Raw genomic sequence first — 16,205 nt, 5'->3', positions numbered from 1 at the left:
ACATCTGCAAGGGCAAGGCAATATTGAGACGAGAAAACAATTGAGAGGAGCTTACTAGTCAGACTGAGCAACATTCTCAAACAGATTGAATCTAATTATAATTGCTTAGTTCTTCCAGATGATTTGACACCATCTGTTTGAATCTCACAGGAAAAAAAATAAAGGATTTTGAAAAGAAAATTATGCTTCTGTGAGATATGTAGTTGAAAATCATAAGCAGTGAGCAGACAGCCAGGTTAACTGAGAAGGGCTCAAAAGCACAGTGTTTAGAAGGATATGAAGAGGGTGAAAAACAGACTAAATATGGTGGACAGTAGTAGGCCAGAAGCCAAGGGAATTGCAGTGATGCTCACAGGAAGACATAGGAAATAGAACACAAATTGACAGATCATTTAAAAAAAAAAAAAGGAAAAACACTTTTTTGGTTAAAATGCCACTTGACACCATGTCTGGATCTATTTTTGAAAAATGGAGAGAGAAATGGGCTTCCTTTATTGGAAAATAAATTTCTGGAATGAAATCTTAGAATGGAATAATTGCAAGCTGTTTGCTCTTGCTAAGAAAGTGGAGAGGAGGAGGATAACAGAGAGAGACCTATTTGGCCAGAATTCACTTTTACCAGAGTAAGTCAATTCTTAGTACCAAAGAGCAGTTGACTTATGTTCATATAGTGTTGTATCTCTATTCATAGTTCCTTCCATATCTTCTCATCAGATAAAAGTGTACAGTAAAGGATGGCCATGCATTAAATTTTCATTTTATTTTTTATGAGGAACTGAATAATTATTTTGATATTATGATGTAATACTAGACTAATTCATGCCTATATTGATCTGATAAATACCAGCACTCCTGAAAAATAGAAAATAAAGTTCTTCTGAGTTTTTACCAAAAGGATTCTTTAAAAATTATACTTTAGGGCTTCCCTGGTGGCGCAGTGGTTGAGAGTCCGCCTGCCGATGCAGGGGACGCGGGTTCATGTCCCAGTCCGGGAAGATCCCACATGCCACGGAGCGGCTGGGCCCGTGGGCCATGGCTGCTAAGCCTGTGCGTCCGGAGCCTGTGCTCCGCAACGGGAGAGGCCACAACAGTGAGAGGCCCACATACCGCAAAAAAAAAAAAAAAAAAAAAATTATACTTTAATTACAGTATTTGTCATCTGACGATGAAAATATGTTTTCTTTGATTCAAATTAGAGCATCCTTCAACTTTTCAACATTCACTGGCCACATCTGTAGACTATATGGGGCGAGGTTTTGCAAGCATATGCCTCCAAGATGCAAATGTTAGGAAAATTAAAATTTGTTTTAATTTTCAGAAGTGAGTTCTGAATTCAACTAAAAGTTGCTGCCCCCCAAATAATGGCTTTTACATTAGATTTAATTTACTGAGTTTTGGCCTCTAACAAAATCTCTACCTGAGGGCCATCTCACCAACTCCTCAGGCCAGAGAAAACATCAGGATTAAAAGTGATTTCATCCTCAATGTCAGGTGCTTCTTCGCAAACAAAAAAAGAAAGAGGTAAGGAGACAGTACAAAAAGTTTACGTAACAACAGAGAAAGGCAGCAATTGTGCTGAGAGAAATATATACCTTAGTCCCTTTTTGGGTAGTGTATTTCTGTCAAGCTGCATGCTGTTAAAACAAAGAAAACCCCTAAGGACATAATGTAAACAAAACTTCGAAATTACACATCCAACATAAATGGTTCTGTTTGAATTACACAAAATAAGTCTTTTTGTAACACATATTTAATGCTTAACTCATTGGAAAAGGCCAACCAAAGGAGACCAGATGTCCATTGTTGTGACACCTTCGATGATAATTTAGTGACAGGACTATGAGAAGATAGATTATATGTTAACATAATTCTTCTCTAGATTCTATTTACCTAGTCCTGTGGTAGTTTTTCCTTCCCCATGCAAATAACTAGACTTCTGCTATGATTTCACATGCAGGAGAATCATAGAGGAGGAAATAAGAAAGATCTTCTCTGCCTAAGTTAAAGTGACAACTTCCAATGGACAGAGAAGATATAAAACACCTTTTAATACTTATTTTTTGTATTTAAACGATCTTTAATAAAAATAAAGGCAGATGTAATCCCACTTACACATCAGAGAGGAAAAATAATACATAATATCTGCTTGAAATGTAATGTTTCTGGCATCATTTAAATATTTTAAGGAAATTAAATGACGCCACCTTTTAGAAATTATAAATTAGATGTTTAAAAGGCTATAAGTTTTCAGTTTCTATTTTTAAAAATTCCCATTTGGTCTTAGAAGGGGAAGAAAGAATGTGTCTGGAGAAAATGAGAAGTGGCCTTCCTAAAAATAAAGGAAGAGGGTGTCAACAACTAGGTGGGATAAGTCTAGGAATTTCTGTTATAATCTTTGATGTGGCTAAGCAAATAATAAAATTAATTTGAATTTGCAGAATGATACATCTCTTCCATTAGAACCTCAAGTGATCAAAATTAAATACACATGATATGCATAATGGGGATGATACAACATGAATGCAAACACATTGACTTGAAATTTAATCACTCAAAATCAAAGCTAAAATGTTTTCTTCTATGTGTACTCCATTATTTAGCACTGCAATAGAAAGCATCCAAAAGCATCATACAACTTTTACCTTATGTTTTGGGAATGTCCACATAGGGTAATTACTATATTATGTAGAGGCCAGTTCTAGCATACATCGTGACTATAGATGTGTTTTTAATAGTGTAGATAAACCAACAAACAAAAAGGAATCATACTGAACAAATATAAGAGACCTCTAAGTATAAACTACACAATGCTGAAACATTAATACAGTCATAAGCCATTTTAAGGATTATCTCTTTCATGTGTGCAAATTTACTCAATTTTAACATTTCAGAGTACACTGAAAATAGGCATTGTTTTGCCCATGTTATTAATTGTATAAACATTATGTGTTTGTATGATGCAGAGAATTTAATGAAAGAAAGATCAGAAAAAAATTTAAGTTTACCAATATAAGTTAAAACTTTAAGCAGAAATATCTGTTTGAATGTGGATATTAATGATTTTATAATATAGACAGTTTTCTCAAACCCTGAAAAGTCGAAAACTCTTACGCCTGCACAAGTGAAGGAGGAATTTTAACCAACAGTCTGAAGAAGACAGGTACTGTTTCAGTGCACGGTTATAAAGGCAGGGGAGCCAGGTCTGATAGTTAAAAACAAGCCAGAAAATTTAAAATTTGGCTACAATTTTAAATTATTTTTAAGGTTTGGTTTGGTCACAAAAAACAAAATGAACAAAACAAATGTGAACTATTAATAGTTATAACCAAAGGCCACCAATGATCTAGAGCAGTTAGAGGAAAAACTGTTAAAGAATTTGTTTGTTTGTTTATGATATTTTAATGAGGAGAAATTTAGACTAAAATCTGAATGAAAAACTACTTAACAGTACTAGGATAATGAGTATCAATAAAGTCTTCTGAAATCGTAGATAAACAGGTAAGTCATGAACTTACATACATCTCTATTACGTCTTTCTAATTACTCTGTCTTAAATATTACACTTCGGCACATTTTCTCTTAGGCATGGCTCTTTGGTTTCCCTGATGTTCCCAACATTCTGCGGACTTAATTATGATTAAGCCAGGCTCTCTGATAGGATCTAATTTTCTCTTCAAGGGATCGTAAAGTTCTTGGGTGTACTTTCAAGGATTAGAATAAATTGCTATTGCTTGCAAATTTGTTCGCAAGAAAGAAAAGGCACAATTTCTTATATCAAAAATTATTTCAATCTAGTAATCTATTGGAAGAAACTAATTAAATGTTTATATTATATAATATACCTATGAAGATAATTTTCTTTTCACAGTTTAATATTCATCAATATATTTTACTAAGAATCAAGGGTAGAACATTCATTTATTCAAAATTAATTTATTTATAATTTATTTTAGAAAAATTATTTATCTATTTATAATACATCCATCTGTAAAACTGGTCTATTTCAAAGACTGAAAAAAAGAAAAGATTTGCTTAAAGAGAATATGTAACTATATTTGCCAGTGTATTTCTATAGTGAGACTATATATATATATATATATATATATATATACTGACTTCTGCTAAAATATAGATCAAAGTAAAATATTAACATTGCATTTATGTTGCATAAAACTCATCAATCTTAACATCTGGTTTTATTTGAGGGTTACTTGGTTACAGATAATTACTTGACCACTTTTCTGTATTTTTAATGTATCATCAATGCCAAAGAAGTAGGTTGATGGTTAAACGGTCAACTTGTTGCAGTCATATTCATGATTAAAAACTAATCAGTATCTTGGAGGTTGATTCTGGTTAACAAACAATAACCTATTTGCCGTGTAATTATTTTGAGGTGATATGTCAGCATCAATAATAGACTGAACAAAAGTTTGGGAAAGGTATCAGGCATTTTCAGTGACCAGTGGTGCTTTCACAAATAACTCAGTTAAGATATACAGGGCTTCCCTGGTGGCGCAGTGGTTGAGAGTCCGCCTGCCGATGCAGGGGACACGGGTTCGTGCCCCGGTCCGGGAACATCCCACATGCTGCAGAGCGGCTGGGCCCGTGAACCATGGCCGCTGAGCCTGCGCGTCCGGAGCCTGTGCTCCACAACGGGAGAGGCCACAACAGTGAGAGGCCCGCGTACCGCAAAAAAAAAAAAAAAAAAAAAAGATATACATACAAGACCATATCTGAAAGCTTTAGGTGTGCCAAGAAACAAATAGCATTAAGTTCATCAGGAAAAAAGGGGCAGTTTTAAGACATGTGCCTGAGGGAAACAGTCAGTACCAAAATATCTGAGAAAGGATTTTTTAGGGAAGAGAATCTAGAGCCATTTTGGTCAACAGAGATGCTTTCTGGTAAGTATATTAGGTAAGGCATGCTTCATTAAGGTATTCATTTTAAGTTTAGAAGAAAACAGTAATTCATTAAATCAATGAGAAACACCTTGTAATGTGGTTTATTTTTAAAGGGCCTACTAAAAATGTCACCAGTGTTGTAATTTTCTCTAAGAATTCATATCTGACAACTGATCTTTCTTCCACTTCAACTAGGATTCTCAGTGATCCATTTGCTATTTTTCCATGGAAATACTAATAAAGCCAATTGAACATTTTACTCTGAGCATAATTGTAGAATCCATTTAAATTTGGTCTTTAAAAATGCTTAAATTATCCTAAGGAGCTGTGCTGTCCTAGAGCTCAAGCCAAATCACTGACATGTCTTGAGAAAACATCATTCAATACATAAATACATGCTATGAATTTTATTTAAATTGCCTATTGGGTATATATGTATGCATTCATATTAAGAAACTAATTATTCAATTTTTTATGGATCCTTAATGGTTTTTTCCTTCTACAAACTTGGCAATGAGACCAAAGAAAAGGCCCAGCCAGACTCATCAATCTGATGTCCCTCTGCAAAGTGGCACTCCCACTGAAATCAAGGGAATTGAGCGGGGTGTGGGGAGAGGGAGGTACAGTGCAGGGAGGAGGGGGTGAGGACTTCATCGACGCCTCCAGGAGAGCTCACCTTTCTGAGAGAGTAGATCTCACACTACCCGTTCTCATGAGCAGGCTCTGCACCTCGTGAGTGCCTGTGGTCAGTCCAGACAGGGAGCCGTGGTGGCTGAGGGGGAGGTCAATGGACTCAGAGCTCGTATGGAGGCTAGTCATGGACTGGTAACTTGGAGTGTCCTTGCTGCCAGCAGAGGAACTGCTGAGATTGGCAGCCCACACGAGACCACCTGATGTGAAAGAGTGAACCGATGCTGGGCTGGAAGCCAACGAGTGACTTAAGCTTATAACATCTGTAGTTAAGTCTGAGGGTTTATTGAAGAGAGGGCTGCTGCTGCCACTTAGCCCACCAGCACTGCCCATGCTGCCCGTACCAGACGACGGTGATTCCAGACTGCCTTGCCGCGCTAATGTGGTACTAGGACTGGGCATTACAGAGGAGGATTTCACACCCTCAGTATTAGGTGCAGAGGCAGATTTGCCACCTGCCTTGGCACCAAACAACCTAAAAGAAAAACAAATAACAACTTCAGTTGTTCCGAGAAACTAATATCCACATTTAATATTTAGGGTTACAGTACATAGAGCCAAGTGTGCTTTGGTGGACCGAGCTACCGAGCACTTCCTGTCTCTATGTTAGTGAACTTGATAAGCTTGAACTTCTAGTGCCAAAAATCTCTCATATCGCCAAAAGGGTAAGTCGGTCCTGGGCTGCCACCCCAGTGGTGGGGGGACATGGGCCAAACAAAAGGAACTGTAAATCAAACATGAAAGTCCCTGGTTTTCACAATTAAGCGATCATGAGAATCTTTTGCAAAACTTAAATAGTTTGCACGTACTTGCTGCTACCTATTTACAGAACCATTATAATGAAACAACTTCTACGCATTCGGTATATAACATGTAAATTATTTTTCTTTTCTTTTTTTCTTTTCATTTTAAAGTTTATTCAAAATCTAAAAGGAATGCTTAAGGCAAGGTTTAGGGGTTATGTTGTATAGCTGGTGGCCTGATTGACTTTCAGAGAGCATTTGTTTAGAAACGATATTGGACACTGACAGCAACATGTGGGTCTGTCTGTATTTTCCCCAAGAAAGACCAAAGGGTTTTACGTCAGTTGCCAGTGCTATTCAAATACATATCTGTAATAGTGATTTGAAACACAGTTGGTGCTAAGTTAGACGCTGGAGTTTAGTTCAGAAAACATTTTAGTTTTGTAAATGAAGCAGATGATGTAATCGAATTTATGTAAATATGGAAATAAAGTGACATGAAGTAATGGCATAACGATGACTAATTAAGTTGCAGTGGAATCCGTATTTCCTATAGTGAAACATTTTGTGACGAATATGAGAAATTGTTTCATAGGTAAAGGCCACTGGAGGGCACCACTGGCTTCTACTTAAGCAACATAGATATTTACTCCCACTACTAGCGACTATTCTTTGCAACGCGAGGCAACATTTCAAAAAACCAGCTCTTCAGGACTAATATTGCTACTGAGAGATATAAAACCTCTAGGTTTTGCAAACAGCCATGTATCTGAGATTGCCTGAAATATAAAAGTAAATGGTTCAAGACCCTTGGTATCTCCCAGATATCAAGGTTCTTGGGTTAGTCAGTATAATAAAAACATTAAAAATACTTAACATGTCATGAAAGACAAATCATACTCTATCATTTCATAGATGAGGAAACAGACCCAGAGAGGTTTGACTGTTTGTCCCAAGTCTTTCACTGTATGTATTTTCCTGCCACTTAAAACACATCAGTATTTAAAACAGTGATATCTCGAAGGAGAACTCTGCATATTCAATACCAAAGACAGTCCCGGTGCAGAAACCAAGTCCTGCTGCTTATCAGAGTCATATCAAAGAAAGCTGATGAAGAGTTAGAAAACCTAGCCCATTTCTTAGTTATAATCCTGTATCAAACATCCAAAGTTTTTCAAATTCTGTCAATCATATCATACCTTGATTTTCATTCATATGTCAAGATATGGTACTATATACATCTGTCCATTGTGATCCAGTACTGTACAAGGAACACAACTTCATCCACACTCATGATCACCAGCTCATTAAGAGCCAGCAAGATAATACAGACACTAGAAATGAATACCAATAGTCAGAAAGACCTATTAACGTTCTATTTTATTTTTAACTGTGGAAACATGAAAATCTATGGAAATTTTGCAAGCTCCTGTTTTATCACTCCCCCTAGGTATTGCCATCTGCTTTTAAGTCTCTCATAAATGCTATTTGTGTTGCTAATACGACAATGATAGTGAAAGTACAAAGTTGAAGCATTTCTCAAAATGAGCGATATTTCTTTCACTAGCTATTTATATCATCAGCTTCATAAAATGCATTTTACTCAGAAACTGAATAAAACATTCTAAGATATATGTGTCATAGAATATATATACTTAGGACATATATGTTTAGGATATACATCTTTTCTACGATAGGATATAGGACACACATATATCCTAAGATATAGCATTTTATATTTTCTCAGCATCATTTTATGCTTTCTTACCTTCGAAATGTAGGTGAGGCAATGTCAGGATACTTGGACCCTGGCTGCCTGAGCCCTTGTGTCCCACAGGCACTAGCAGACGTGGGGCTGGATTTGGGGGAACCAGACAAAGAAACACTCTCTGAATCTGAGACTGCTACTTTTTCCTTTTCCTTGTCTGTCTGGTTGACAGTGACGGGACTCGAGCGCCCTGAGGCGATCTTCGTGGGCTCTCTCAGTTTCGAGGTAGTGGCCCCAGCTGACTTACTGCTGACATTGGAATCTATACTGCTGGTGCTGGATCTGTGGCCACCTCGGCCGGGAATGCCACTGGTGCTGGATTTGGATGGGCGGGGCAAACTGCGGTATTGCAGGGAGGTCTTCGAGCTGACATGCAGCACAACATCATCCTGATTCTGTGAACCGTCCAAACTGGTTTTTCTCCCGGCATTTGACTTCCCACCAATGGCAGCAGATTTGGGGATTTTACCCAGTGTTGCTGAGCCACTTGTTATGGTGGCTCCACTGCTTGTGATCATGGCAGATGACCCCACTCCACTTGGCTTCTTAAATCCAAAAGAGCCAGTGGCCGTTGATCTTCCAATGCCCGAGGGGGGCTTTTTCCCCTCATCTCCACTGCTTTTTCCTGCATCTGAAGGAGACCTCTGTAGAGTCGATCCTTTCAGGGGAGTTTTCCCTTTCTCAGAAGCTTTGGCATCATCAGTTTTCCCTAATGAGTGAAAAATACACAAATTTACGTGTCTGCACATTTTGATTTCACAATATTTCTTTAAACAAAGTGTAAAATGTGAATACATCTTTATATTACCTCAATTCCTAAATATTCACTGTTTTAGATTTAAATAGGCATGTCCTCTTAATACATTCAGAGGATTAACTACAAAGCTACAAAAATATGGCTGTTAGAGAAAAGCGAAGAGAGATCAAGGAGATAAAATGAAAACACCTATTTTTGCTATTTATTATTGCCTTATATCTTGCAACTCCCTTCCTTTATAAAGACAGCACTTAATCTCATCAAACTAAGTGCTCAGAAAGGAATTCATTTGAATATCTCTGAGATGATTGTATTTGGAGTACCCTGTTACATCAGTACTTCAGGTGGCACTATTTAAAATGAGGAACCATTTTTAAAATAGGGAGAGAGTCTTTTTTAAAAAAAGGATAGTACAATTTGCACAATTCTTTCACTCCCTTTTTGCATCAAGTCTAATTAAGAAATGATGTTTCAAATCTCCAGCCTTCCAAGTAGATTAGAGTGACTGCTCTCTCTTAGAGTTGGAAGTGAAACGTAGGGGCAGAGTTAACATAAATATCCCAAACTTTCATAAGAAAGTCAGAATGAAGGCAATCTTATGTTTATTAATAAGTAGGCTTATTTTATTTCCACACGATCAGAAATGACGGTGGCAAAATAGACACTCACCAAATTATGAGGGTGCCCTCTAGAGGATGCCTGGAATGTTACAGGCATGTGGATGCATGTGACAAAGCATGTGAAATTTAGAAATTTAGCATGAAGGAAAATCTGATTTAATTAAGAAAAGCTACTATGAAAGACAAAAAGATCGAATGGAAACAATAAAACAATTTGGCATAACAGCTGCCAGATGACAAGCCTACCAGGGGTCTTGAGTGCGCTGGTTCCAGCTTTTTGCCTAGGTGGTGCTCCTCCCTGGGCTGACATGCCTCTTCTCCAGGAGCCTGTCTGTGAAACAGACAGGGAGGCTTTCTGCCCTGCCTTCTCAGGGTCTTCAGGAAGTCCGGAGGAAATGCCCTTCCACTTGCCACCTCCATCCCCATGGCTATCAAAGTCCTCCTCTGTTTTTTTCACCTCCTCGGTACTATCCCAGGGCTCATCGGTTGCAGATCGTTTCTCTGAATCTGTCTTCAGCTATGAAGAAAATAGGACAGAAAAACTTTGTGCAGAAAAGTTTATCAAGTGTGAATTGGGCCCTGGAATGTCCTTTCAGATAACTGGTTAAAAAAAAAAAGAAGCAGTGATTTGTATTTCAAAAGAGTTCTGAAGATTCCTCTATTTTTTTATCTCTGTCTTCATTTAAGTTTCCTTAATTTTAGCCCTATAATTCTCAATTGCACATATTAGAGAATGTCAGAAGAAATGTGTGCAGAAAACCCCAACTGAACACTCCAGAGAGGAAGGCACTTTCTATGTCAAAGCTAAAAAGGAAAAGTAAGACAAAATAAAACTTAATTACCCAATATTCATTCTCGATTCACCATTCACAAGAGATCCAGCAATGTGTCTCAGAGACCAGTATAAAATTAATCAGGAACTATCTAAAATTAGACTATTAAAATCATTTTTGGAGTTCTAGACACACATATTATTATAAAGACCGATATGGCAACATAAGGCTTTCTGGGTTAGACTGTAATCAACTGAAAAAATATATATACATAAGCTGCTTCAGTTTATGCAATTCCTTCAGATTAAGAGGTTGTGCTATGTTTTAATGCAATGCAACATAATTTGGGGGAAAATGTGGCAGAAGCCCTGGGGAAACAGAGAGGGCAATTCTCACCTGCATGTTCTTTCGGGACGGGGCAGTGGCGTTGGAGTAAGAGCTGACGGAAGATGTGGTGTTCAGGTCATCAGTGCTGATGTTATCCAGGGTGTCACTGAGGCCACTGCTTACCGAGCTGCTGTCATCCCAGCTAAAGGCAAAACAGGCAGCAGTAATGAGCTAAGCACACGAGGCAAGATGCAAAAGTCACCCACACTCTCATTTAACGTGTGTCACGCGTTGGGAAGAGAATTCTTATTTTTTTAATCTTATGATGAAAAATGTGCACTTTCCATTTTTGGAAAATCATACTGCTAAGAACTGAGCGCAAACCTGAGAGTAATCTTATCGGAGGTTTGCTAAGAATCAGTGTCTAGAGCAGATCCAGGGGAATGTTTATAGAATGAATGAAAATACTGCTACAAATACCGCATGGCATCAGGAAAGAAGAACATTATCCACAACCTTTTTTTTCCCCTGAGAAGGAAATCAGGATTCACACAGCATATAAGAATTCACCTGTTGTGTTAAAAATTAAAAACAAAACAAAACAAAACAACTGTGCTTTGGTCAGGAACCAGAAAATCGTTCCTCATTCTTTCTCCTACCAATAACTACTCCCAATCATTTACCAAATCTTGAAGATTGAGACTTATTCAAGCATATCATCCCTCCTGCCATTTCTGGCCTGGGCAACATACAATATTCTTTTATCTGGACTTCCTGCCTTCAGTCTTTCTCAGTAAACTTCATCTGATAAATTTGGGTCAGTGCTCGAATGCTCACATCTGGTCATGTCATTTCCTTATGTACCACTCTTCAAAGACTTCGCTTTACCAAGGTAGTAGATTCCAAAATGTAATGCACCTGCCCTGCGAGGTGCACAAAGTAATCCCTTGGGGCATAAGAAAAATATCTGAAATTCTGAATATATCTGTTCTTAGTCTAAAGAAGAAGTAAAATAGGCTATATTAATATTCATGTGCAGGCTAACATAGGCACCCTCACTTAGTCAGTGTGTCAGAAGATGCAGAAGTAATGTAGGGTGAGCAGGGTCACCTGAATGAGAATGGGAGCTCCACAGGGTGAAGGGTTGAACCATGGTTCTCTCACTTACTGGCTGGTTCTCAGTCTCCTATGATACACTGCTGCTCACCTGCACTCTATTAATTGAATCAGGTAAACTGGATACAGATATTAGATACAGACAAAAGTTAAGTCTCATAAAATAGACAAGTGGCTTTAAAAAAACCGCCTGCAAATAATCGACACATTGAAGAGAATATTTGTAACGAAAGCACAAGCTAACCATAAAGGAAAGGTAAACCGGTAACTTCTCCTACTCTGCTATGTGTACTTTATGAGTCTCACCATACGTTCCAAATGAAAGTGACGTATTGAGATCATATAGCAAACCAACTAGAAAAGTAATTATCAAGAAGAAAATGTGAAATTTGAACTTATAGAAAATATTAATGATGATCTCCCCCCAGGTTAGTATTTTGCTTGAGATATTAGCTACTGAGAGCTTAAAACATGATGACCAAACACATTTATAAATCATATTATTACCAATAATAATTGTATTTTTAATGACAGCGAAAGAGTATTCTGTACCACCGTAGCAAATACCTGCCATTTGCGGCTGCTCAAATCTTTTTAATATCTTCCCTACATCTTATTTTGATAATTTCCCACATTATGAGTCTTACCTTCTGAAGGTAGACTGCAAAAAACTCACATTTCCAGACTCCCTTATAGACAGATATGACATATAACAAAGGGCCTACAGAGTCACAAATGAGAAAATCTTCTGGCAAACACAGCAGCAATCATTCAAGTTTTCTCTTGTAAACACTGGCAGACATCTGGTCTCTAATTCCAAGGGTCAGAGGTGCCAAGCAGAGGAAGCAGTGATGCCCTAGAGCTATGGTTGGCTAAGCACCTACAAAGAGCCTGGTTCTCCAATCACCCCAATTATTCAGAGAGCCTTCTTATATCACTTCATTCCTTAAATTAGATAGTAGATTCTGTAGTTTGCAACCAAGAACCTCTATCAATACATTCATAATTTTAAAAATACTATTTCTTCTTTAATCTATCTTTAAATTTTTCATGTTTATATATGCAGTGTAATACATATATTATCTTCTCATAGGAATGCATGCATATAATCATAAAATTATAAATATACACACTTGGGCAATCACTAGTCTAAAGCAAAGTCCAGGCTCCTTTAAAAGACATACGAGGCTTTCCATTATGTGGCCCTAGCTTACCTCTTGAGCTTAAACTCTTTACATCACCTGCCTCACTTTGTGCACTTTGTGCACTCTGTGCATTCAATTCCCATCACCATCACATTATTTCCAACCTGTGTCTTCAATCAAGGCACCCCTGCGCATACCTGACTAACCCATACTTATCTTACAATGCAGTTCTAGCATCCATCTTCTGGGAAGCCCCTTTTACTTGCCGCTGTCGGGATGAATTAGGTAGCTTCCCCGCTGCACTGCCATAATACTATGCAGACTTATAGGACTGGATTTAGCACATTGTTTTATAAATCCATAAATATGTGTCAAAATGGACCATTAGCCTGTGAGTTTTCTAAGCACAGAACTGTGGAGTATTTTTCTTTTAATTTCTACTATTTATGGCAATGGCTGACATAAATGTTGAATAAATTCTCATGGTTTATTGAGATTAAAAGAAAGGCAGTTACAGAGGTCATCTTTCATAGTCACATGAAATGAATTTTTAAGAGATACTTACCACAATACATTCAGTACTCAAAGAGCAAAATTAAACAAAGAGGAAATTTTACCGTTTTTTAAAAATGAATATTTTTAAAGTAACTATTTCTCTGGCAAGGAAGATAGAATCAATATTTCTAATAATAGCGTTTACCAATGTAAATCCCAGCATTAGCGACTAAAAGTAAATGCATCAACTCTTACTAGAATTTTAAAAAATCAGTTGTTTTAAAACCATTTAAAGACTCAAATGAACACAATGACTTTGTAGTTAAAATGATATAAGTGAAAGAACCCAAAATAAGATAGAAAGTTTCAATCTCTTGAGAGAAAAATAAAAATATATCAAACTAACAAACATCATAGACATGAAGAACAAATTTCCAAATTTATCCTGGTGTAATGTAAAGCACAATGGATTCCTAAAGTTAAAGCCTTTCACTTGAGCCTTTTTTAGAGGGGCGTAGCTAGTATGTTCACTTAAACTTGCTATTCTGATCTCCCTACCTCACAGATTAGTGTGGGAAGCAAATGAATCATTTATATGAACCATTTGATAATACTTTACATTTTTCCATCTCCTCAAACTGCTTTACCTCTAAGATCTCAAATTCTGCAATCTCATTTTTTGATCACAGTCTTCTACACTTCCAGTGCTCTAAAATCTACTGATTTCCCAATTTTTACGTCTAGTTTATAGCTACTTCCTATTATCTACTTTTAATAGCCTTCTTGGGTTTTTTACTCCACTGAACTCTTTACCAAATGATGCAGGATCCAAAGATGCTGGAACAAAAGGATTGCTAAAGTCATAATCTAACCAGTACTGTGTTCTAGTTCTTGCCACCATAATGGTCTTCCATACCGGTCCTGTCTCTATGTTAATTAAACATGTTTTCTCCATTATTATTTTGGAAAATGACAGCAAATTCAACTAATCAGAATGACTAATATAACAATATTATTGTATATTTCATAATACATAATAATTATAATGACTGAAGGCATATAGATTCAAGTTATCTAACCTCAGGTGATTTCTCAGTGCTACTAAGAAATTCTGCCTACTCCAAAAGTGGTTTTCTTCAAATTCCAAAGATATAGCTTTGTTTCTCTCTTCTTCCTCTGGATTCCAAGATCTTCCTCCTAATACTTTAGTGAAACTGCTTACACTGAGGTCAATAAACCCATGGACTGAGTGCTTACTACGTGTCCTACTCTTTTAAATATTTTATATAATCTAATCCCAAACAAAACCATGAGACAGGCATTGTAAAGATAAAGGGGTTCGGGTAGTTTGAATGATGTGCCCAAGGCCCATGATGGAGCTGGGATTTGAACCCAGGAATTATGTCCCAAAGCTTGGTCAGTATTCCACTCCCTTGCCTCCCATCTTCTCACCCCTTTTACCTTGAAATACACCAATGATGTGCCTTTACAGGCTCTCTGCAAACGTCACCAGTCCACAGAACCCTTTACTTTTCTCCTCTTCTTTGGGATTCCTTTGAATTCCTCAAAATTCAGTACTTAATCTTAACTCACCTTAGACATTCTTTCTTGGAAACTTCTTAGTCTTTCACAACTTCAATATCACCTCCATGATTATGACGCTCAAATTCACAGCTCTAATCCAGACTTCTTTCCTGATTAATCGATCAGCATTTCCAGCCTTCTACTGAACACTTTCTCAAGGATGTCCTGTCAACATCTCAAATTCACTCTACCTAGATTCCATCGTTTCTCGTTAACAATTCTTCTCCCTTTCAGTTACTGACTGCCTGTTTATCCTTCTGCCATAAAATATTAGTGTTATTACCTCTCTTCTCTCACCTGGATCCACTGTTAATCAAGTTGTCTCTAATCCTTGAAAATCCATCTCAGCTATAGGTGACATGGCCCTCCTTGTGTTTGTTCCACATCGCCACTGTGCATGCCTGTCCCTCGTTCCATAAAAGCTATTAGTAAGAATCTGCTCTTATTCATTAAGTGATGAATAAATTACAGCTCCTCTCCTTTGAAGAACTCACTGCTTATTGTGGAGGTCAGAAGTTTAAACAAATTGTTATAATACAAAATGGCAAGTGTTGTAATAGAGATGAATGTTAAGTGTGTGGCAGGACAGAGCCACTACCACTCATTTGAAGAATTCAAGCATTTCTTCATGACAGAGATACTGCAGCGTGATCAGAGGAAATAAATGTTAACCACTGTATTACAGCATATATCACTTGTTACAATATAACCACTATTTTGGTGTTTTTCTATCTTCTTGGCCATAATCTGAATTACCTGAAGCCAGAGACTGTGTGACACTTATCTTTATAATTCTAGCATGCAACATGGTGTCAACTATTGAATAGATGACTAGTAGATGTTTGTTAAATAAATGAAGCAGTTTTACTTAGAATACTGCTTCTATCCAATACAGTTAAGTCGGATTGAATGCAATAATAAATGTAGAATTTGAGAAAAATGTGTTCAACATATTTCTCTGCTAAACAATCTTAAAGGAACAAATTTTTATTGATGACAACATCATTTTCCTTATCTTAAGGTTCTGTGTTTTGACTTTCATCTTTGGTTTTGTAGAGCCAGAATTCTCCCTAGGTAGGATATAATTAATCTTGCTTATTATGGAACACTTAATTAAGTTAAAAACGTCGTAGAAATATAGTTTTTCTAACTGACAAAAATGTTAATTTACTCACATAATTAGCCCTGAGCAGTATGTCTCAAACCCATCAATATATTTTCTTCATCCTTTCATTTTTAAATTCCTTAAGCGCTAAGAATTCTTGACTATATTCTTTATAAAA

General features: G+C 37.0%; 1 protein-coding gene across 13 annotated transcripts in view; it reads right to left on the bottom strand.

The window, feature by feature from the left end:
• The window catches only part of NAV3 (neuron navigator 3), a 944,477-nt gene that overhangs the window by 80,967 nt on the left and 847,305 nt on the right, over positions 1-16,205 (bottom strand). For 9 of the 13 annotated variants that reach the window (XM_067697415.1, XM_067697414.1, XM_067697416.1 and 6 more), the window contains 5 exons: positions 10,652-10,784; positions 9,729-9,999; positions 8,106-8,814; positions 5,581-6,069; positions 1,593-1,634 (listed from right to left, as the gene is read on the bottom strand). In XM_067697415.1, coding sequence (XP_067553516.1) covers positions 1,593-1,634; positions 5,581-6,069; positions 8,106-8,814; positions 9,729-9,999; positions 10,652-10,784 — 1,644 coding nt within the window. The remainder of the gene's footprint in view (positions 1-1,592; positions 1,635-5,580; positions 6,070-8,105; positions 8,815-9,728; positions 10,000-10,651; positions 10,785-16,205) is intronic. The other 4 variants (XM_067697412.1, XM_067697413.1, XM_067697421.1 and 1 more) reach the window with 3 other exon arrangements.

The sequence above is a fragment of the Pseudorca crassidens genome, chromosome 11, assembly GCF_039906515.1.
Source record: "Pseudorca crassidens isolate mPseCra1 chromosome 11, mPseCra1.hap1, whole genome shotgun sequence".
In the NCBI taxonomy this organism is placed as follows: Eukaryota; Metazoa; Chordata; class Mammalia; order Artiodactyla; family Delphinidae; genus Pseudorca; species Pseudorca crassidens.
The sequence above is the reverse complement of the archived record's forward strand: the minus strand, read 5'-3'. Positions and strand labels throughout refer to the sequence as shown.